Source organism: Syngnathus acus, chromosome 5 (genome assembly GCF_901709675.1).
Source record: "Syngnathus acus chromosome 5, fSynAcu1.2, whole genome shotgun sequence".
Classification (NCBI taxonomy): domain Eukaryota; kingdom Metazoa; phylum Chordata; class Actinopteri; order Syngnathiformes; family Syngnathidae; genus Syngnathus; species Syngnathus acus.
In genome coordinates, this window is record NC_051091.1 from 664,878 (window position 1) to 687,179 (window position 22,302).

Sequence of the window (22,302 nt, forward strand, 5' to 3'; positions counted from 1 at the left end):
TATTATTATTTACAATATAAGTAGAATGTCCAAAGTGGAGTCCCCCAAAATTGAATACGGCTTTCTTTCTTTCGCACTAGTGTAGTGTCGTGCAGTGTGTGTCCCTGTTCGGTTGCCTGGGAAGCCCCTAGTACGGAGTGGAGCTGCCAACGCCCGACGCAAAAACACCATTGGGAGATACGGTGAGGAAAAAGTCACCAATATAGACATATTTGACTCTTTCCTTGGATTAACTTGATATTGTTTGAATGATTGTGTTGACGTGAAATTATTAAACGGTGGGAAATATCAGTTGCATCGCTTTGAGATTAGCCCCTTGCTTTGGCTAGCAAGCTAATTTGCGTGAGCACTCGCTAGCGAAGTAAAATGCATCCGTTTCGCCTTTCAACTACTGCAACAGCATTATAACGACTGTACGCGATTTTACATGTGCTTGAATATGTAGTGTCAATTATTTTTTAAATATTGACAGCAAACCGGCCATTTGCACAGAAGCCTATGAAGCCGTTTTATCAGCCGACGCTAGCCTAGGATGTCGTCATTGTGAAACGTTAGAAAGATTTCATCGGAAAGATTGCAGACACGGGGCGTTGAAAATGATAGTCATCGGTTAATCAGTGCGATGCTTCTTCGATTGTATGTATATCAGCCGATGGGGAAGTGAAGTGGGGGTGGGGGCAGATTGAGGCCACACAAGCTTCTGAGGCTAAGCTAAGCTAACCGTTCTCTGTGATCCTTCGCTTGTCGTTTCGTCGTAAACATGGGACATACTGTTTCTTCCCCGAGTCCGCCACAGATTGCATTTGCAATCTGCCTGTGGTGCACATTTCTATTCTTTGATTAGGGATTATTTAGTAGCATAACATTGAGAACTCAAAAGGGTCTGCTTTCAGGGTACTTGGTTGCATTCGTATAGAATAGCTATATAAAAATGAGTCCAGTCTTAGTACTGGGGCTCGGTGCTCTTCCCAAATGGTGTTTGCTCTGGCATGCGCTGATGCACATTACGCACTGCCTTCAGTTTGTTGCTATTACAATTGCACATTCATTTTTTGTTTTTGCTCTTCTAGGTATTGAATGATTTGTGAAGAATGCAGACCATCAAGTGTGTTGTAGTTGGGGATGGCGCAGTGGGTAAAACCTGCCTGCTCATCTCGTACACCACAAACAAATTTCCCTCTGAATATGTCCCTACAGTAAGTATTTGGGAATATGAAAAGTCAATGATTGAATTAACAACACCCGATCAAAATTCTGCTTGATCGTAACCGTTTATTTCTTGGTGAATCTGTGGTTATAAAGTATGCGTGTACTTTAGGATGTGGGAAACAAATGGGTCAATTTCTTTCCATCTTTCTTTTGTAGGTGTTTGATAATTATGCTGTGACTGTAATGATTGGAGGCGAGCCCTACACACTGGGCTTATTTGATACCGCAGGTATGCATTGAAATCATATTTGTTCATCCAGAGAATTTACATTTATTTCTTTAATTTGTATTTGGAAACAGTCTAGTGCAATGTGTAAGGCGTGTTGCAAGAGTCGCGTATGATCTGGTTACATGTCAAATTTGTAGCAAAGGTCTGGAAAGTAATGCATACAGTACAGTACATCAATGAACACAAAGATTATGAGTACCATGTACCTGTTTCCTGTGTGTGGTTCACTCAAACCGCTTCACACAAATGTAGTCCAATATTGGGTCCCGCAAGTCTCCATATTTGGTGTGCTTTTTCCAGGTCAGGAAGACTATGACAGGTTAAGACCTCTGAGTTATCCCCAGACAGATGTGTTCCTTGTGTGTTTCTCCGTTGTGTCCCCCTCATCATTTGAAAACGTAAAAGAAAAGGCAAGTTCCTTCCGCCGCCGTCTTATGGCTGCTATATTGATCATGTGTCAACCTTAATTAGCTAAGAATGTCTTGTTCATACGACAAAAAGAGCCATCCAGTTTCAAGTCCGGATGGGATCAAAATGACATTTTGTGTTGCCAGCTAGATAAACAATTGCCTTTGTGTATGCAGTGGGTTCCAGAGATCACACACCATTGTCCAAAGACCCCCTTCCTGCTAGTCGGCACCCAGATTGATTTACGGGATGACCCCTCAACTATAGAGAAGCTGGCAAAGAACAAGCAAAAACCTATTACTCCGGAGACAGCAGAGAAGCTTGCGAGAGACCTCAAGGCTGTGAAATATGTGGAGTGCTCAGCCCTCACACAGGTAATGTATTCTTGATACCTACGTACACTTTTGAACATTCATAATCCACGCCTAGCAAGAAAATGGAGGGGGGAAAAAAGTGCATGTCGAAATCCCAGCTCAGCGTTTGCACACAATGCCTGAATGGCTTTTTCTTGCATTCTGATCCCCCTCGCCCGCCGTTTTTATCGAAATAGAATCAGTACTCCTCTCTTGAGGTTTTGCCAAATTTGATTGACAACAACGATGACAACAAAAAGATTAGTAAACATGTTTTTAAATCAAAATGCGAGTGCATCAAATCAAACGGAGCCGTCATCAAGATAATGCAATGCATCATGGGCACTGGAGTATAGGAAAATACAAACTTCAACTTAGCTGGTAACAAAACAACCGAGAAGGCCTGGAAAAATCAAACTTTTACATTACAAGTGGTGAAATATGCATTCAAACATGGTAATTGAGCAGCAGAGAGAGAGAGTTTGGAGTGAGTGAGTGAGTGAGTGAGTGAGTGAGTGAGTGAGTGAGTGAGTGAGTGAGTGAGTGAGTGAGTGAGGAAACTTCAGAGTGATCCTAACTTTGGGTCTTTGGAAAAAGAAAAAAAACACTGTTAAAATGTTGCTGCTCAAATGAAGCCTTTGATTTGCAAAACTGCTCCACAAGGGGAAAAAAAATCTCGTCTTGAGCACGAAATCTCTATTGGCACGACCTTTGTCAGTATGCCTCTTTACTGCATTTTAAACACAGAGTATTTGTGGAAATGTACATGGATATTGTCAATATTTGGTTTGAAGTTATTCCTGAAATTGATTGATGGAAACGACTTCACTACTGGACTACGGAATCCTTGTTGGCTGTTTCTTGGGTTTATCTTATGTCCTGGGCTCCTTCAAGGAAGAAAACAAAGATTTGACACAACTCTGCTCTGTGACTATAAATTGGATGGATCATTTGCCTATAAAGTTGTGCTAAGTACACATCTGCATAGCATAGTATCCTAATGAGCATGGGGGTGAAAGCATGGTGCCTGCCGCACCCCCCAATTTGAGAAGGACTCTTCTTCTACTCACACATCTTCTGGTGGTGTAGTTTAAGAAGGAAAGGCAAAGTTGTTGGTATTGTGATTTCCAACAACCTCACTCCAACAATACAGCGGCATGCATTTTGGCCCTGCCACACTCCTTCCTTCCTCCCTCCCTCCCTCCCTCCCTCCCTCCCTCCCTCCCTCCCTCCCTTCCTTCCTTCCTCCCTTCCTTCCTTCCTTCCTTCCTTCCTTCCTTCCTTCCTTCCTTCCTTCAGTCCTCATCTTTGAATGAGTCGTCGTAGTAAAGTTCAAGTCTTTTGGTTTGTGCATGTACCTAAGTCAAACGTTGGCTTCTTTTGTCATGTTCATCCTGCCTGTCCTCTCTTTCCACACCTTTGTGCGCTAACTGAGATATTGTTGTCTTCCCTCTCTTGCCACTGTAGCGAGGGCTGAAGAATGTATTTGATGAAGCTATCCTAGCCGCCCTAGAACCTCCTGAGCTGCAGAGACAAAGAAAATGCTGCATATTTTAAACAATGTGCAAGTGCTACGACTTATGTTGACTGCTAATTGTAGGAATTTCTCCTCTAGAAACTTCTTTAAACCCATTTGCATATTCATATTTACTACCCAGTTCAAAGGCTGTATTGACAATGCTTCACTGCTAATGGTCATTCTTTCTGTCTTTCACTGGTTTATGTTACAAAAGTTGAATACGGACGGCCGCTTCATTCACAGTAGCAATGGGACGTGTGAACGAACCCCTGTTAGCGGCAGCTTGACCACTTGAAATGGAACTAAAACGGACGACATGTCAAATCCCAAACGTACTCGTCGGAATGCTCGCTCGCTCGCCCAGACCGCTCTTGTAAACGGGCCTGGCTGTAGTTTCTGGTAGTACTGAGGGCTAAATCAAGTCACAGCGCCACTTGTGGAAGCCCACCATTCTGCAACACAGCATGAATTACTGTTGGTTTTATGAGAGAGAGACTAGCAGAATATATGTTAGCAGCCAAATTTGACCAGATGGTGATTATTTTTGACAAGAGCTATAATCGGCCCATTTCATCGTCAGAACGATTAAAAAGTCCGGCCCTTATTAAAGTGAACCTATAGCAGGAATTTGGGATGCATCCTTTCCCCGTAGTCGTTGACACAATGACGTTGTGGACGAAACTTGCCATGACTTTGTACTTAATACAATCCTTGAAAAATGTAAAGAAGCATCAAAAATGATATCTTGAGCGCAAGAGGACGTTATGTCTTTTTTTTTCAGGACAAGAGTAGGGAAATTATATCCACGCTATCATATTGAGCTGGTCTATGATGTGTTTCCTTTTGAACACAAAGGCAAAACAATGTGACCTCGAGAGGTAACCAACATTCCCCGTCTGTAACTGGTGACATGAAAATAGTATGGTCGCAACAAAGCAAAGGCATGAGGCACTTACACCCAACACAATCTATCATTACGTGTGGATGTTAGCGTTTTGCAACAGCAAAGTATACTCCACTCAGAATTGGGCCGCAAAAACACCCAACTGTGGCGTCCGTCATGGCTTCCAAAATATCTGTTCACATCAAAAGCCAAGAGAAAGAAAGTGCGTCGGACACAAGCCACATTTGCTGCAAACAAAGGGATAGATAGGAGTGCAAATTAAAACAAGAAAGAACCCATTTCTGCATGATCAAACTATTGACAGCTAATGGATGGAGTCATCAAAGAGAGCTATTGTTTAAATGGTCCAAAACCTGATTTCAGCCTCCAAACAGTCATTATTCGTGAAGTTCTCTAGTGCTTATTGTAAGCAGACTGATTCTAAGAAGACATTGGCAAACATCACCTTTTACTTTGGCAAACAACAGACAGGTTAGGTGCAAAATCAAATGTTATCCTATTAATAATCAATAGCATAGTCAGTTCTAAAAATATTTGATAGTGACAGCCCCAGTCAGAATGACGACGACGTATTTCACCAGCATGTATAACAAAATGTGCAATAGCACAAAACACTGATCGTACATTGTATCGATCAGTAAATGGAAAGACACCTATTTAGATACTCAATCATCTGATTTCAGCCTCTCCGAGGAAAGTGTTGTGTTAAATTCAAACAGGAAGTTTGTAGAGCCCTGTTTTTATTTTGGAACACATTGATGGACATCTTTCCCTTTTTCACTTATGTTCCAGACCAAACCAGTAACTGTCTCGTGAAAAAAGTACATATATGTCGGATTGTTGGATCGAATAATCAACTACAAAAGTTCAACAATGACAGCCCTATTTGTATTTATGATATCATATCTAATTCACATGTCACTTTACATTATGATACTTATCATTCTTAATATTTTTTTTCTTATAGCAGTGGGATATTCTGGAAACTCAGACAAATACAGCGAATCAAACATTGATAGAAACCTCAAAAGGACTTTTTTTTTATTGTTATGGCCCAGACAGAAAACGGGAAGAATGCAAAGAAAGCATTGACAGTCCAAAACAGTGACACTATGCCCATGCCATGGTGAATGTATGTAAACGTTTGACCAGGACCATCTGAAACTATTCTGCAAACCTTTGCATTGCTTTTTGTTGTAACGTAAAGATGTTATTACAGTTGTGTGGAACGAAAAAAACAACAACAACCCAACATATAATAAAATACAAATGATCTACACTTTCTCTGCGCCCATCTTTTTCTGGAGTTTACCGAAACATAATAAATCAAATCTTCTCATGGCGCGTCTAATGGTGTCAAGTATCTGTTTATGGTGCAAATGGAATTGAACTTGAATTCCATACATGGCTAATCAACAAGGGGAAGATGCTTCGACGGTCTGTGATTGCGTTACTTGTCTAAAATATGGTGTTTTTTTTGTTTTTTTCCCTCCCTCCACTTTCTTGTGTTCAATTTGATTTGCCCTGTTTGTGCTGTTGACCTGACACAGTCATGAAAAGAAAAGTTGGCTCCACAAATCCAACATTGCTGTCTGTTGTCACCTTTCTTCAAATGAGTCACCTTATTGTCACCTCGTTTTAGTTTTGAAAACATGCCAGGATGTTTTAGCTAGCCCACTTCATTTTCCTTTGTTTGTCCTCTGCATGTTTGCACTTCCCCCTTATTTAGCCTGTGTATTTGTTTTTGTTCACAGAAAGGCCTAAAGAATGTGTTTGATGAGGCGATATTGGCTGCATTGGAGCCCCCAGAGCCCAAGAAGAAGCGCAAATGTGTGCTGCTATGAAAAGCCCATCGTTTTCAAAGCATACATGTCTAACACGTACTTTTGCATAATACATATTGCCCACCCCACCCCGCCCAACCACCTTTCCATGACTCTGCTAAGGCTGATAGACCTCCAAAGGCACGACTAGAACGATTCCGGCCGACCCAAGTTTAACTGTCTTTGCAATAAGGAGCTTCACCCCTAAGTGGTCTGATTTGGGGGTCGCAGCTTATGCAGCAGGCTTTGCACAGACTGATGGGGATTCAGATAGCCAGCTTATGTACGTGTAGAATTATTCAGCTTTTCAGTAGATTTGTCCAAATGCAACCAGTGTTGTGGCCTGATCTCTCTCTCACTCGCTATTAAATGCCCTGCCCAAGCGCGTTCCGGTAGTTGTCTTCAGCCATGGTGGAGTCCCGCCCCCGGCCAGCCCTTCCTAATTGTCTCGGCACCACCAGAAAAAAGGCTCTCCTTGGTATTCCCTTTGCGGTTACTGGTTGTTTTGGTTTTGTTTGACAACCCCCCCCCCCCCCAACACTTGATAGTTTGACTAATATTTATTACTTGTTCCACACATTTAACCACTAAGGGGACTGTCGGCAATGCAGTCAGTAGTCCGCTCCGAAGTTGAATTCAACGATGTTATCTCACATTATTCACTTTATTTATCTTGAGTTGTTTACGGCGAGGAGACGACTGGTTGAAATCTTGCCACATGAATTTGCCCTTAAATGCAGGGAACTTGAACAGTGTTATGAAACGTGCTCCTCATGCATTTTAGAGTGCAGCGAGAGCTTTCGCCCATGGCGGGCGCTGTAACTGTCACCTCCCACTTGAAATCAAATCCTCCCTCCCTCCCTCCCTCCCTCCCTCCCTCCCCCCCCTCACGTACACAGGATGAACAAAAACGAGAGGTTCTTTCCGCCAACTCCAGCCTTTGAGATGCGGCTTGCCGAGTGTCTGCTTCCAATGTTACCTTCCTTCTGGTGTGGCGTTTGCTATTTAGTCTCCAACATTCCAAAACACAAACATGTGAATTGAATTGAAGACTCTAAATTGCCCGCCCGCAAGATGAATGAACGCGCGTGTGAATAGTGGCATGTAGTCAGTCCAGAGTCCGATGAGCTAAACGCAAAATGGATGATGCTCAACCCTCTAAACTGGCGGTGGGTGAGATGGCAGGCGTTCTATTTTTAGCCCGATATTTTCACCACTTTTGTTAATAGCACACATTTTGTCTCCCATCCATCCCCTCCCTATTGTTTTACTTCTAAATAATATAAACATTATACCTGCCATTCCATAAGCAAGAAAACACTGCTTGGTTTTGCCCAGTAACACCTTTTCGGGCAGAGAGACTGTTTGATTAGGTTGGTGGCTTCGAGTTGGGTTGAAATACATACAGCCCATGTCAGTATCATTACTATAACCTGTTGTTTTGGTGAAAAACCAAATGCTTTTGTCAAAGGTCTTCATTCTTTGTATGATGCATTCTTAAAATTATTAAACTTATACCTTAATTGCCTTTACCACTTTCACTGTCACTCATTGTTGTTACAAAACACCTCAGTCATTGAAGAGCTTTGAATTTGCTCAGTTCAAGGTTTAACAGACCACAAGGTGGCACTGTTTGGCCAAAGACAACCATTGATACCTGAGGCCTGTGCTCTGGTTTTCTGCACAAGCCAGTGGGTGAATTACCAAAGTACAGATAGTGTATTGCTCGACGTAAGTCGGGTTATTTAGCAATGGTAGCCTAGCGAGCCAAAGCCGCTTTGGTTGCGCACCAAAGAAATGGGTCAGGACAACCCGCCCTCGAACTGCGCAATCGAATTTGTTTTTTTGCTGTGACTGAGTATTGTTTGTGAGCAACGTCTTCAATCCCGGCCGGGGTCTGAATGTATGCTGATTCAAATGATGCCATCATTAACAAGGTCACGAGGACATGTGGTCAGAAAGTGGCATGCATGCATGCATGCATGCATGCAGCCGCGTTGAAAGAACAACATCCTCCCGGTGACCTCACTCGCTCTTTCACGGCTCATTCTTCTATTCGACATTTGGTAGTGGACCATTAAAGCCGGACGGAGCAAGTAAGTGGCATTAGCACGGCTTTCAGGCCCGCTGTCTCAAGAAGAAAGTTTCCTCGGAAGACGTCCAATGAGCGCTAATGTGATGGGCTTCCTGTGCCTCGCTCGCTCGCTCGCTCGCTCGCAGCCTGCAGATTACTGCTTTACTATCGACGTCCAACAGAAAGCATTAGTTTGGGGGATACCTCGCTCTGTTGACGGATCATCTGTGCGGGTGGGAAGAGGAAAATACTGTACTTTGGCCCACGGACAACGTTTTCCGCCAATAGGCCTGCTCAGCAGAGTTGAGCCAAATGAATACATTTAGGCATTAAAAAAAAAAAGAAAATCTTTTTTTTAAGGGGGGGGGGGGTGCATCCAGGTTCGATTGGCCCTTCCTGTCATTCCTTAATCACGTTAAGCATCTTATTGAATTTCCACGCTTTCTCACACGGCGCTAAATGTTTTGTATGGATTTTCATCAGAGGCGATGGAGTGAGAGCTTTTGTTAGCAAACTTTCTGAGGGATGAAGAAGAACCCAAGGGCTACAACGGAGGAACAAACAATGCACAATGGCCAGTGTACAAGAGGACAATGGCCAGGCCTTCCTTCAATTCTTTTTTCTCCTCCTTTAAAGCACACTTGAGTTTTGTGTATTCTTTCCATCAAATCCCTGATGCACCCAGCAGGCTAGCTTCAGTGAAGGCTTTTTGAAATTCCCCCTTCTTTTTGTAGCATAGCGTCATCTGTTGTAGTGTCTTGTTCATTTTGCTCTTTTACTGCACCAAATAAGTGTGATTTTTGGCCTCCTGGTACCTCCTCCCCTAGCACCCTAGTGCCTTTATGTGCTTCGACTGTTGTAAGCAACCCCCTGAGGGCAAGCATAACAACAATGTGGCCAGCGATGAAAACAAGTTTGACTCCCCTGCCCTCTAGCGTGGCTTGACTTTTCAGACCGCACGTCCTCCCTCCCTCCCTCCCTCCCTCGTGTTGCCGAATGTGCTTGTTGTTCCTCACCTCGCAAATCTCTCCTCCGCCGGCTCAAACTCCGCAGGACCGGCCGAAAGGAAACCTCAACCTCGGAACCGCAAGCGTTCACCCACCCCTCACCCTTGTGTTGATATTTCCATGATGAGTCCAACCTGTCCAATCAGAGCACCGACTGGCCTTGAACTGAAACCGTATCCATCTTAACCATCCGAGGAAGCCAGCGGGAGGGAACGCAGGCTGCTGCGTTAATTGCATACGCCCGGCCGGGCCTTGTAGTGTACCGAGTCCAATGCATTTAGCGTTTCTAATTGGGGCGGAATTTCTGTGTTTATGTTGGCGCTGGTTGCCAGAGATGGACCCCTCCAGACAGTCACACTAAAGCACCATGGAGGAAGAAACCCAAGCTCGAGTCCTTTGAGCCACAGCCGGGAGCCGGCCGCGAGGAAACCAAGAAAAAGCCGTTTACGCTCGCTCATTGTTTTTAGCATTGAGATGGAAAACCTCCACTGGCCTTCCCTGCGGCTTTAAGCGTCAATTCACGTGACGTGTCAAAAGCGTTTTCGAGGTAAACTTGCTCAGTTGTTGCGAGCGTACCTCTCGCCCCAGCACTGTGCACCTCTTGCATCACATGAAATCCAAAACCATGGAAAGATTACAGCACATCGAAAACATACACACACACACACAGACGCAGAGTAATTGTTTTCTCTTCTCATTCCTTCTCCTGTTGTCTGCTTACGCCCAATTGTGTCAGTTGGAACCGGCGGGTGCCGTCAATTGTTCTGTCCCGAGGAGCTTTGTTGTTAGGTACTACATTTTCACACATAACTTGCGCCTTTGCCATCAGAAAACTAAATGAGGACAATGAATGATTTTTATTTTCATCTGTGGTGGCGTACCAAAAACCACCGATCCTATTACATTCTCCAAAAATCGCCATGACTGAGCCTTTTTCTCATCCAACTGGTTTTTAGATTCTCAGAACTGCGTACACGTATGAAGATGTAGCTGCTCCACTGATCATTATAGTATGTCTGGCAACGGCAGCAGTCGGGTGAGTCCAAACCCCCCCCGTGAATTAAATTGGCCGATTGGAAGACGAGACGGTAAAAATTATTCATCGTAGTAAAGTCAAGAAGTCGACTAATTGGTCGGACTCCATCACCCAGACTTAAGTTGCAGACTTTGTTTTCTGAATTTGTTCCACAACCTTGTCAGCAGCTGCTCAGCGAAATGTATACAACATTTATTAATTTACTGCAGACCCGCACAGGACTTTACAACTTTTCTTTTTTTACACACAGACTGGTGAGATGTGTCCAGGTGGACATTTTTTTTCTTTTTCTTTCCCCCAAGCATCAGCCAGTTTGCGATGCTCTTTTCCACTGCGGCGAAGCAGACGCAACCCGCAGCCTCAAAGCCACTGACAGATAAATGGAGGTACAGTCACCATACACGAGTGCATGCTATATGCACGGAACAAATGTTTATTGGCTGGCAGCTGCAGACTCGCTCACATTTTGTTAGTGTGATTGGACAGCCGAGAGGTTCTGACAGCATGTTGGCATCCGCTGCTGTGGCCCCGGGTGACGGCGACATACCTGTGGCTGCTGCCTTGTGTACTCGGCGGGGCACGTGGTGACCATTAAGCAAACACAGCAGCGGCGGCGGCAGCAGCAGAAGCAGCTGAAGCCTGGAAGAGGCGGCTTGTGCTTGTCGCTTGCCAGCTGCTGACTCACCCAACATGTCCTCAGCAATAAGAGAACACTCGCGATGTACTTGACGACTCTCATTTTTGCGAAGAATTAATTTGTGAGATTTTGTTTTTTTTTCTTCTTCCATCAAGAAATAGCTCACAAGGTGTACTGGAAGCAAACGGTATCTGGAATGTTTTTGTCAAAACACTCCCAAGGATCAGGAATTCTACTAGAGGCTCCTGCAGATGAGCCACTGCTTTTCTCCAGAGCCACTGCAACTAAAATACGGAGTCCCCATAAAGACAATAAAAGCAACGATTCCATTTTTGCTGGCAGTGGCAGCACTTACAAATTGTTAAATTCGACTTGCCAATCACTGAGCGTATCAGTTATCAGCCGCCGGACTTTGAGAACCCTTCATTCACGAATCTCCTTAATTAGCATTGATGTTAAACATGGTGCTCAAAATTGTCATCATGAAGCCAAGAGGTTATTTGGATTCCAGCAATATTTTCCCACTATTTGTTTTTTTGTAGCTGTCACTATTTGAACGTTGTAGAGCTCACAGTCCCTCGTTGGTTTATCTTAAAGAACATCTTTTAAAAACGCCACAGTCGGCAGCACATTTATTCAGTGGCCCGTTGATGTCTCTCCGAGGGCCCTTTGGAAGAGACACGTGTTTATAATCAGGCTGGTTGCGCCTGGCCTTGCATCAAATGTTCAGCAGCGTTCCTTCTGGGAACTGAGGCAGGCAGGCCCCACTTTACGGACGGGGGTAGCGAGCGGCTCACGTCAGCTGTAAATTGTCTTTTAAAAAGGAAGAGAAGGAAGGAGTTCATCACATTGAATTGAAATGAAAATGGATCACAAAGAAAAGAGGTGATATCATACATAAACCGCACTCTAAAGTTCCCGTGTAATAGTATATAAATATCAATAATGCTCAAATGGAGCAAGTCAAAAGTACATATTTGTTGTGAACAAGCCAAAATGACGAGCAATGCCTCTGCGGTGTGTAGGCTGGCACTGGGCTGCCTTTCCCACACCCTCCTTGTTACTCAGCAGCCCAATTAAAGCTGATTTAAGGCTTCTTCACCTGTGTGTCTGTCCATTGGCAAAGCCTCCCCCGGGGGCGTCGCGCCGAGTGTCAGTGATGATGCCTTGATGAGATAATGACACACACACACACACACAGCCATGGGTCTTAGCTGCAGTCACCACCTATGATTGGATGATTGTCTAAGATGGGACCTTGTCACCCTGACAGTCGGATCACTTTGAAGAATGAAGGGTGGTAATGATCATTTAACATGGCTCTGATAACTCAGGTTACAAATGGCATGCTTTGTATTTTCACATGCAGGATGATAACATATCAATTGACGCCGTGCATTTGCAAACAATGCTAGTTAGTATTGCAGGTGCACCTAAAGTTGCGACCAGTGAGTCCAGACAAAAAATTGTCCATTAGCAGAAAAAAATGGCTTCTGCTTTTTGTTTCCGTTGGGTGTTCAAATCAATCGATTGCATTATTAAATGCGCCGGGATGCCAGCGGTTAATAAACCTCAATCACCCTTGGTTCATTCACTCACTCTCTCTCTCGGGTCCCAGAAAAGTCGACGTGTGGAGCGACGCTAAGGTGGGCCGTCGAGGATTCCGAACCCTCTGACATTGGCGGCGAGCGGAGTCGGCGGCTACCAGGCATCGGTCGCTTCCAATCATCGTCACGTCCCACTCTCCGGTTTCACCTCTTGGTGGAGCTCCCTCTGATTCTCATTAACTCGTGTGTTTTGGTCTTCTCCTTCTGCTGGAATGCAAAGGCTTCCTACCCTTGCAACTGCTCAAATCAGAGGGCGAGGGCAGGCAAGGGCAGGCAAGGGCAGGCAAGGGCAGGCAAGGGCAGGCAAGGGCAGGCAAGGGCAGGCAAGGGCAGAGGATCATGTTGTTTTTTTTTGTCTCGGTCTTCTTTTTGATGGGCAATTGACTTTGGGAATACAAGGGGAGTCAGTAAGAGCTGCCGGGCCCGCTTCTGTTGCTCTCATCTTCTACGATGCCTGCACACTGAGTTTGGCTTGGCCGGCGTGGCCGCACTCGATGGTTTATGCATATTAAGCGGTGGCGGATGATGTGCCATGAGGTTCCTCTCGCACTCAATATGTCTGCGCGGTAGTGACAGCAAAGAGGTTCCCAGTCCCGCTTTTCCAAGTGTTTCGCTCCATGTCTTGAGATTGGAAACGAGGACATTTTCAAAGCGGGCCAACACCGCAGTTTGAGAAAACGAAAAAGAAATAAAGCCGCTCCCCGAAAAAGGCGCTAACAGAGTTTGTTTTAATTGGCTTCTACTTTTCATTTAGACGTGTCATCAATTTTCCAGTCTTTTTTCCTTCACTTGCACCCATTACTGTCTTAGAATTTTCTTGTCTACTAAAGCATTTTTCAAGTTAATTACAATACCAGGCAACACAGTAGAGTGGTGGTTAGCATGTCGGCCTCAGTTGAGAAGATCTGCACAGGCCTTCCTTCATGGAGTGGAGTGGAGTGGAGTGTTCTCCTCGGGCTTGCGTGGGTTTTTCTCCGCATTCCTTGCACATTCCAAAAAGATATATGTTCCATTCATCAGATTCTAAATTGGGCGTAAAGGCTCATTTGTCTTTGTCCTATGATTAGCTGGTGACGATTGTGCTGATGCAATAGCACCTTTCTCTCGCCCATTGTCGGCTCGGATCGTCTTCAGCGCAACCCCGACACTGAATTCGGACAAGAAGCTGTATGAAATGGATGGATGGATTTTTGTCCAGTCCAGGGCTAACCCTGCCTCTATAGCCAAGCATCAGCCTGGCTCCAGATCACACAAATGATGACATGTCAGATGGATGGATGGATGGCTGGATGGATGGATGGATGGATGGATGGATGGATGGCTAATTCAAGCCAAGTAGATGATTTAAACGGAGGTGTGTTGATTTGCGGGTCTGCAAAAACTGCCCTTGCCGTACACAGACGCTCACAATCTTGTGTCCGCAGCGCATGTTCATCAATTAACGAGGCACTTATTCAAAAACAAACAACATCAGCTTCTCCTGAAAGGTCCAGTCAAAACAAGCGGCAAAGGCCGGCTTGTCCCACTCTGCTCCGCTCCGCTCCTGCTAATCAAAGCCAGATGTCTAGCCCGAAAACTATTTGTGCAGCCCCGTCCCCCTATTTCTGCAATGGCTGCCTCCCTACTTCTCTTCTCCCCCAGCTCCCTCCCCTTTCCTGTCTGAGACGGCCGGTGTTGGGCGCTGGTGATTTGGCTCTCTTGTCTGCTCTGCTCTGCTCTGCTGGCTGTCCTGCTTTTTTCTTCATCATTCCAGACCACCTCTCCCTCTTAAGCACTTTCCTGCTGCTGAGATTGTTTCCAGTCTCCTAGTTTTCATTGCGTTAAGCACACTCAAGTCTGGCATGATAAGATGCAAACAAGCATGTGATGTGATGTGATGTGATCCTGGTTTTGCCCTGCCTCTCATCCAAGGTCAGCTGTGAAAGGCCCAGTTTACCCGGATCCCTTGAAAATAGATGGTTGCATGGACAAGACCAACGCAAAATACGCTCTTTAGAAAACAAATGCTAGGGCTTACTGCGGAGAGTAGATTGGAAACTTGATTTCTTGCAGCCTTCAAACCTTTTTTCTGTCCTAAATCAAATGATCTGGACCTCTATGGTTCACTTTTTTTTTGAATCTCACCAAAATGTCCCACATCAAACCATACGACCTGTAACTTCCCCTACTGGTCACCAAAAATGATTTTAGTTTCTTGACTTTTTGTACAAGTCTGTCAAATGATCAATAAGCCAAATAGTCTTCACAGTCCCTACCAACGGATCTTTTGTATCTCCACAATCAGCTTCCTGTCAACCTGCGCTGACTCCCAATCTCTGATGGTGAAACATTACACCTCCTCAGCATAGTAGTGCCTCTTGCGGAACCACTTCCACTCGGCCCGTATGATGTCTAGCTTATTTTGTGAAAAGAAAAGACCAAAAAAAGAACGCTCCTCGGCCTGCTATGTCAAGCTAAGCGGACTAACTCTCTGTTTACTTTAGCACAAGCCGTGTCGCCTCAGTTCCACTCTCCGGAGAAGGCAATCTGGCAGCTGTCATCAGGCCACTCTGGGGGTTTTGGCGGAGTCGGGCCGAGCGAGCGAGCGAGCGCCAATGCTAATTTGCTTTTCCATCTTGAGGCTGAGAGAAAACACTTGCTTGAGATGCAAAACAACCCAAGCCGAGCAGAGACTCGCCTGCGCTGTCCCGCCGCAACTTTTGGCCTATTTGAAAGTGAGCCGTAAATAGCCCCCAGTGTTGTTGCTGCAGCTCAGGCGCACATCTCTCTCCATGGCTAAATGGCTCCTTGGAGAGCAACAATCCATGTTCACGTGGCTGTGTGTTTGAAGCGGGACTTGTGACTGCCACTAATTTGCTGGCTCCTTGCCCCATTTGTACTTATATGGCCCATGTGTGGTATTATAGAATTAGCTGCCAGTTGATTTAATAGAAAGTTTAACAAGTCACATTTATTTACTGTGCAGATGCATGAAATGTTTCCCCCTGTTCTTTAGAAACATCATTGCGGATTTGCATCATTTAGAATCAATCAATATAGTTTGCTATCTCATACAGTATGGAGCTGATCTGTGTGCTGTACCGGCCCTTTTCACTCATTGATTTTCATGCATAAATATAAAAGGAAAACGGATATGACGCAGACGCCAAAAAAGGGAAAAAAAACCAACTCAATTTTATTTTTTTTATTTTGAAATAAAATCATCGAGATCCAAATACATTTGAAATATATGGATCTGGATTCAGATGATTTTATTTTGTGCAATCACTTGACAAAAGATGGGTAAGTTCAACACACCATTTTTCAACCTAAAGACCCGCCCGTGCACGCTAGGCCCATTGAGCACGGTGTGAGTGCAAATGGTTGTCCGTACGTGCCCTGCGATTGGCTGGCATCCGATTGAAGGAAGATGATTGAATGAAAGTAAGTGGAGTGGAGGAACATATTTCAGGACCTATGAGGAGAAGAAGCCAGACTTGGATGCTTGACCTTTTGGGCGGGCGGGCGGGCGGGCGGCCGCGCGTGAATGCTGCTTTACTGCCTCACCATGACTGCATGCAGAGATGGAGGAAGGGGCAAGAGGATTCTTCAAAAAGGGCTTTGTGTGTGTGTGTGTGTGTGTGTGTCTTGGAGGGGGGGGGGGGGGGGACAGTTGTGGGAAGGAAAAGACTCTCATTGCAAGGGATCAGCTTGTGTAAACATTCAGGTTAATGAAGCTCAGTGGGCCTAATCCTCAAGCCTCTTTCTCACTCTTCCTTCACCCCGGCCTCAAACCCTGCCGAATCCTCAAGCGTAATCTCTTGCAGGAGTGGGCGCTGTCAATCAAAAGGACCTCAGGGAAGGACACTGCGCATGTGAGTCCACGTGCAGTTACGGTTGCGTTGCCGAGAGGCCGGCCGGCACCAACCACCAAAGTGGCCGAGCTACCTGGGCTGCTTCAAAGCAGATGAAGCTCTGGATGCAGACACGGGCTTGAGGATAATCACCAACACATGGGAAGTGGAAAAGGGGATGAAAGTGATGGCAGTGGGGGCCCATTGTAAGCTTTGCAAACACTGACATTGGAGTGTGTTGTTATGCTCTGCAACCTCTGCAACTGCATGTACGTACGTATGCGGTACACTCACCTGACAACTGATGCCAATGATCAACGTCCATATGAATGGCCCTAGGTGAAAATCAATCTAGTCCTGCGAAGTCTTCAACATTTGATTTGAAGCCATCAATTGCGCAGCAGCTCAGCTCATTAATAGCCAGCACGTGATGCATTCATGTCATGGCTGTAAATACAATCCTTCATTTGTTTGTTTTAAATGTGGCCTTAAACTTCCTCATTCTACCTTCTAAGTGAGAGCGCAGATATGTCCGGCTTGTCTTTGGGAGTTTTTCCGACGCTTCCAAGTGCACAGTAACCAGAGCTATGTTTTGGTTTGTCCTAAAAGCCTGCTGGTGTAGAAAAAGTTAGAAAGCAGACAGACGGGCTTTTGCTACCACAGACGTTCATTTGTCTTTGTCATATAAAGGTAGAGCTGACCAACTCGGCGCTGAAACGCAAGAGCGAGCAGGTGATGAGGTCACGATGAGGCCGTGGATCGTTTTGGCTTTTTCACATTTTTTGGAGGTCACAGTATTTACTTTTTGCAAAACCTGCAATGATAAATTCATTTCAGATTATTTTCTCCCCAAAATTAGGTGGATCAGGTTTGAAGTTTGACTTTGAGCATCGTTTCAGCTCTATTGTCCGTTTAAACTACCGACATGGGCAATTCTACATCTTTTTAGGGAGCATGTCAATTAGTTTGTATTTTTGCAATTCATGGTGACGGTGGAGTAAACCACTTTGAATTTACTTCACTTTTCTGATGACTTCAAATAGCGTGCGACAATTTTCCCCATGTTTTGGACCACTTGACTTGGCCCAAAGATGCATAAATAGCACACGGCCACTTTGTTCTCTGGGAGTTGTTGCAAGGTGCCAGTTGAGTGACTTTCCGACTTGCGTGTGTATGGACAAACGTCAACAATAGAACGGGGGACGGAAGTCAACATGGGCACGTTTGTGCGTTGCTAAAGGGAGGAATGTTTAACAATAGCAGTGAAGAGGTCATTTTCAAAGGGCAGCCGTGGATGGCATGACTAATGGTGGCAGGATTCATTTACGCTCCATATCAGGTCTTTGCTGCCTTTCCACTTTTCTCACATGTCTCCTTTTTCCGTGCTGCTGCTTTTTAGTCTGAATGTTTGGCTCCAGTTTTATGACGCTTGAGTTGACAATGATGATTTATGTGCTACTACGCTTTATTTCTTCTCGTAAATCAATTTGCGGCAGCCACGCCCCTCGTGACCTCAATGGCGACGCCTTAATGTCGTACAGTAGAAGTTCAGTCTACATGCGTTGAATCAAAGCGACTTGACCTGAGGGAAAGAAAAACAAATCAGTACAGGGAATTTGAGCATTGAAAATGTTCCCGAGCAAGTTATGAATACAATGATACAATGTACAATGTTTAAATACAATATTTCTGTTTTCTTGCTTCGGGAAAAATAATCCTATGATAAAGTCAAATGATAGAGTTGACAACTTCTTTTAATCTTGCCATGATTTTGAAGTGCTGACTTAGAAGTGTTCATTCTGCTTGTGTTTGTCGTAACCTTGAGTTGGATGGTCCACCTGAGAGTGGAAAGGACGTGGTGGACATCAAAGCAACTTTCTGGAAGCAGTTTGCAGAGGCAACCCGAGCTGCAGCTTTCACAACATAAAGACACACACAGCCTCCGTAAAATGTCTCCGGAGTGTGGTAGGCAGGGTGAGAAAAACAATCGGAATCATTGCGAGTGTGCTCGCAAAACAAACTAGGCTCAAGGCACAACAGCATGCACACCACAGAAATCAGTCAGCACGAATATAAACATGATGCTAGCCGTCATCCCTTTCTTTATCTGATGCGTTGACATTTCTGGGATTCAAGTTAGCCCTTTGCCTGACTCCAAGTCTTTTTATTAGGAACACAGGCATATTTATGTATCGCTATCATTATTATTATTATTATTATTATTATAAAACACACATGTTTTTGTCCCCCGGCATGTCAAGCTTCAGTGCACACAGCTGTTTCTCCTCAACTCAAAACTGTGTTTTTCTTTTCTTAAGAGGTGCTTTTGCACAATGCCATTCCTCCCCAAGGACCCTTCTACAACTAACTATAGAATATGTGTGTGTGTGTGTGTGTGTGTGTGTGTGTGTGTGTGTGTGTGTGTGTGTGTGTGTGTGCGTGTGTGTGCGTGCGTGTGTGTGTGTACATGTATATGAATATGTGTATATATATTTTTTATATTTTATATATATATATATATTCTATATATGTATGTTTTGGCAGTAAAATTCGAATCCTCACATTAGTTTTTTTCCCAAGCAGTTTTCCATTCAATTCCCACGAGAACACAGTTTGATGACAGACTGCTAAAGTTCTAATGAATCCAGACAAGACAGCGAATACTTAAGTGTCTTTCAACTATGCTACACAGCCATAAATTAGTGTAATCTTTCACATTTGAGCAGCCATCACTTGTAATATGTAATTATGATTGAATATGCATGTGGAAGAGGAACTGATCGGTCACACCAATAGTGGGCTGAAGGAATTACTGGTTAGGATCAAAAACATATTTGAAATAGATACGACTTCCTCCCGGTGCTTGAATTCTACTGGGAAGATTTACGTGCTGTATTTTGGTCGATCATTCATCACACGCGCGCACGCACACACACGCACACACAACCCCCCCACGCAAGAAGAATGTGGAGGGGTTGCTAATAACCTGCTAGTGGAAGCCTGATCAATAGTACGACTCAAGTTTCTCGGCTACATAAGAGAAAGTGCAGCAACAGCAGCGGCAGCGGCAGCAGCAGCAGCAGCAACAGCAGCTGTTTGGAAGTAAAAAAATAGTTGCATTGTGAGATTTCACACATGGGTTACAAAGTCTTTTTTCTCGCATTCCTTTTGATAATTTCTTTGGAGAGACCGTTTGATAATCTTGGCAATGAATGAGCGTGACAGAGAAAAACTTGTTTCTGTGCATGATTTTGAGATAAAGCCATGAGGTTGAAATCAAGCCAAAATGTTGATTTGGCCAATCTTCGAAATATCAATAATTAGACAGTCAACATGAACCTTGAATCATTTTTAGGTCAAGTTTTACGTCACATTCAACTTCTATGGAAAATAGCTTTTGAAATGGCTTGTACAAGGTTTGTCAGAAAAGCTCGGAGACCGCTGTCACAAAATATCATTTTTAGAACCCGCACTGCAAATCGTAAACAGCATTTTCCGTTTTCTCCAGAATTCATAACATTCGTCCAAAACGTCCGCCGGTTTCGAGTTATCTTCTTGCCCGTAAACGATTCCAGCCACACCGGCGCACGATGTGGCGTCTCGTCTCCCACATCAAGACGGAGACTAGCGAAAACATTTTCTCCCAAATTCAAACCATACACCTCAAGCTGCGTTCAGAAGCAGAAAACATGATTCACACACTAAGACACGCAGCCGTCTGCGTTTGCCGATCCCTCAAGGCCCATTACGGTCAACCCCCGAGCCCAAAAGAGCCGCACATTCTCCGCAGCCTTCTCCGAGCGTCATTGGGAAAACTGCTCCTATTTGTCCAAATCACAGTGCGGCTCAGCACGGGCTACGCTGGAAGGAGTGGATGGATGGTGGTGTTCAGCCAGATCGCAATCGGGCCAACTTGACAGCACGTGCAAAGCAGATGGATGCATTTGGTTGCCACTTGTTAAAAACACTCAGCGGCCTCCATCGGCCGCTCGCTCGTCTTTCGTCGATACGGCTAATTGAAAGAACAGCGTCTCTTAAAAGCTTCTTTACTTGTCAGATAATGAAGTAGGGAATGTGTTTCCCCATCACACCTATGAATTATTGATAAGGATTGGGAGTTCCTTCATAATCCATACATCTCCCATCTGGACAAAACTCCATTTTTGTCAAGACCCCTGAGTCAGTGTCATAAATAGTAGGCTGCACAAAAATAAATCTCAGAGCAATGCCCAAAAGTTGCATTTTGGCCTCGTTACGGGGCTTTTTTGCGGATTCGATGACAGTACTCAGTGGCAAAGCCTTCGGTGTCTATTTGTTTGGGATGACAAAGCCTCAAGGAGCCGTGCAATTTGTCAATGTTGATTTGAAGCAGGCGTTTGGAGTCAATTCCAGGAATTTGGATCAAATCAGCCCCATTTTGAAGCATGTGTACAAGATGCCACCAAATTGCTTTTCTATTTTGCCAATGCATCGAATGTAGGCAAAGCATTGCGTCAGTGGCTGTGAGCAAAAGTTCATGGATTTATGTTTTGCTATTTTTCCCACTTGTGTTTATTGTCCTTTGTCTGTGCAAAAACAAGGTCTTGTTCCAGTTAGATGCGGTTGTGCGTCTGTGTTGTTCCAGCACTGGTCTATCCACCGTTGGTGTTTTTTTCCCGCCCCCCCGCATTTCCCTCTCTCAGAAACAAAGAGAAAAGAGAGAACAAATGTGCACGAGGAGCTCAGTAAGTTGATTCAACGTAGAGCAAAGTATTTGGTGAGTTTTGAACAACTCAGCCCAGATGATGATGATGCATGTTGATGTGCTCTGGCCATTGCTTGAAAGTGTCTCTCAAGCTTTAGCCATCTTAGCATGGGATCAAACTCTAGCTGGGGGCTGGCAATGGAGATTAGAAAGTGCTGTGTGCCAGGCTCACTCACACACATTTTCAGCTTGTTTCATTTCACACTCAACTACTTGTCATTGGAAAGTACATTTTCCAAAATATGCCCGAGACAATCTGGCCCTAGTGTGTTATGGTCGCTGAGTATTATATGATCCAAGGTTAACACAAAGTGGTGTTATGGTGACATTAGTTCTCAAGCCAGTGATAGATAGATAGATAGATAGATAGATAGATAGATAGATAGATAGATAGATAGATAGATAGATAGATAGATAGATAGATAGATAGATAGATAGATAGATAGATAGATAGATAGATAGATAGATAGATAGATAGATAGATAGATAGATAGATAGATAGATAGATAGATAGATAGGAGCAGTATTGTGTTGTTGTGTCTCTTTGCTCCCTTGGACAAGTTCTCTTTTGGCGCAGGGTGGGAGGAGTTTTCACACACTTTTCGACGACAAGACAATATGCAACAAGGTGAGGCCACCGTGAAAATCCAACGCCTGGAGCCACGAAGCAAAGCCAGAGAGGAAATGAACACGCTGCTGCTGCTGCTTCTGCTGCTGCTGCTGTTGCTGCTGCTGCTGCTTTTGCTGTCCCCCCCCCCCCGCCTTCACCTGTAGCACACTTCCACGCCTGCACCCCCACCCCCTCTCTTTTCTCACTCATTTACTCGCTCACTCAGCCACCCCAGGCATCAGGTGGATAATCCCAAAAGGTCACCGATGGTCTCCCTTCTCTCACCCCTCCCTTCTATTTTTTTGTTGA

General features: G+C 44.6%; 1 protein-coding gene and 1 long non-coding RNA gene across 3 annotated transcripts; one reads left to right on the top strand and one right to left on the bottom strand.

Moving 5' to 3' along the window:
- The first annotated feature begins 75 nt into the window (after positions 1–75).
- LOC119123559 (cell division control protein 42 homolog) lies at positions 76–7,977 on the top strand. Of its 2 annotated transcripts, none has more exons than XM_037252752.1 (6): positions 76–182; positions 1,071–1,196; positions 1,366–1,438; positions 1,739–1,848; positions 2,023–2,220; positions 3,667–4,799. In XM_037252752.1, exons 2-6 carry the CDS (start codon positions 1,092–1,094, stop codon positions 3,754–3,756), a joined length of 576 nt encoding a protein of 191 aa, XP_037108647.1. In that variant the 5' UTR covers positions 76–182; positions 1,071–1,091; the 3' UTR covers positions 3,757–4,799. The 2 variants fall into 2 exon arrangements, with proteins under 2 accessions (XP_037108647.1, XP_037108646.1); XM_037252751.1 differs by lacking the exon at positions 3,667–4,799 and adding an exon at positions 6,377–7,977 and having other exon boundaries at positions 77–182.
- Positions 7,978–11,816: 3,839 nt separating this feature from the next.
- On the bottom strand, positions 11,817–15,553 carry LOC119123396. Its single transcript, XR_005098046.1, has 2 exons — positions 15,062–15,553; positions 11,817–12,012 (listed from the first exon to the last, which is right to left on the bottom strand). It is a non-coding gene; the product is annotated as an uncharacterized LOC119123396 (long non-coding RNA).
- Between the last annotated feature and the right edge of the window lie 6,749 nt (positions 15,554–22,302).

Excerpts from the sequence above, each read along its gene's own strand:
- LOC119123559 (XM_037252752.1), top strand. The coding sequence starts at position 1,092 with ATGCAGACCATCAAGTGTGTTGTAGTTGGGGATGGCGCAGTGGGTAAA. Across the intron at positions 1,197-1,365 it reads CCTCTGAATATGTCCCTACA|GTGTTTGATAATTATGCTGT; the intron begins GTAAGTATTTGG and ends TTTCTTTTGTAG. Across the intron at positions 1,439-1,738 it reads GGGCTTATTTGATACCGCAG|GTCAGGAAGACTATGACAGG; the intron begins GTATGCATTGAA and ends TGCTTTTTCCAG.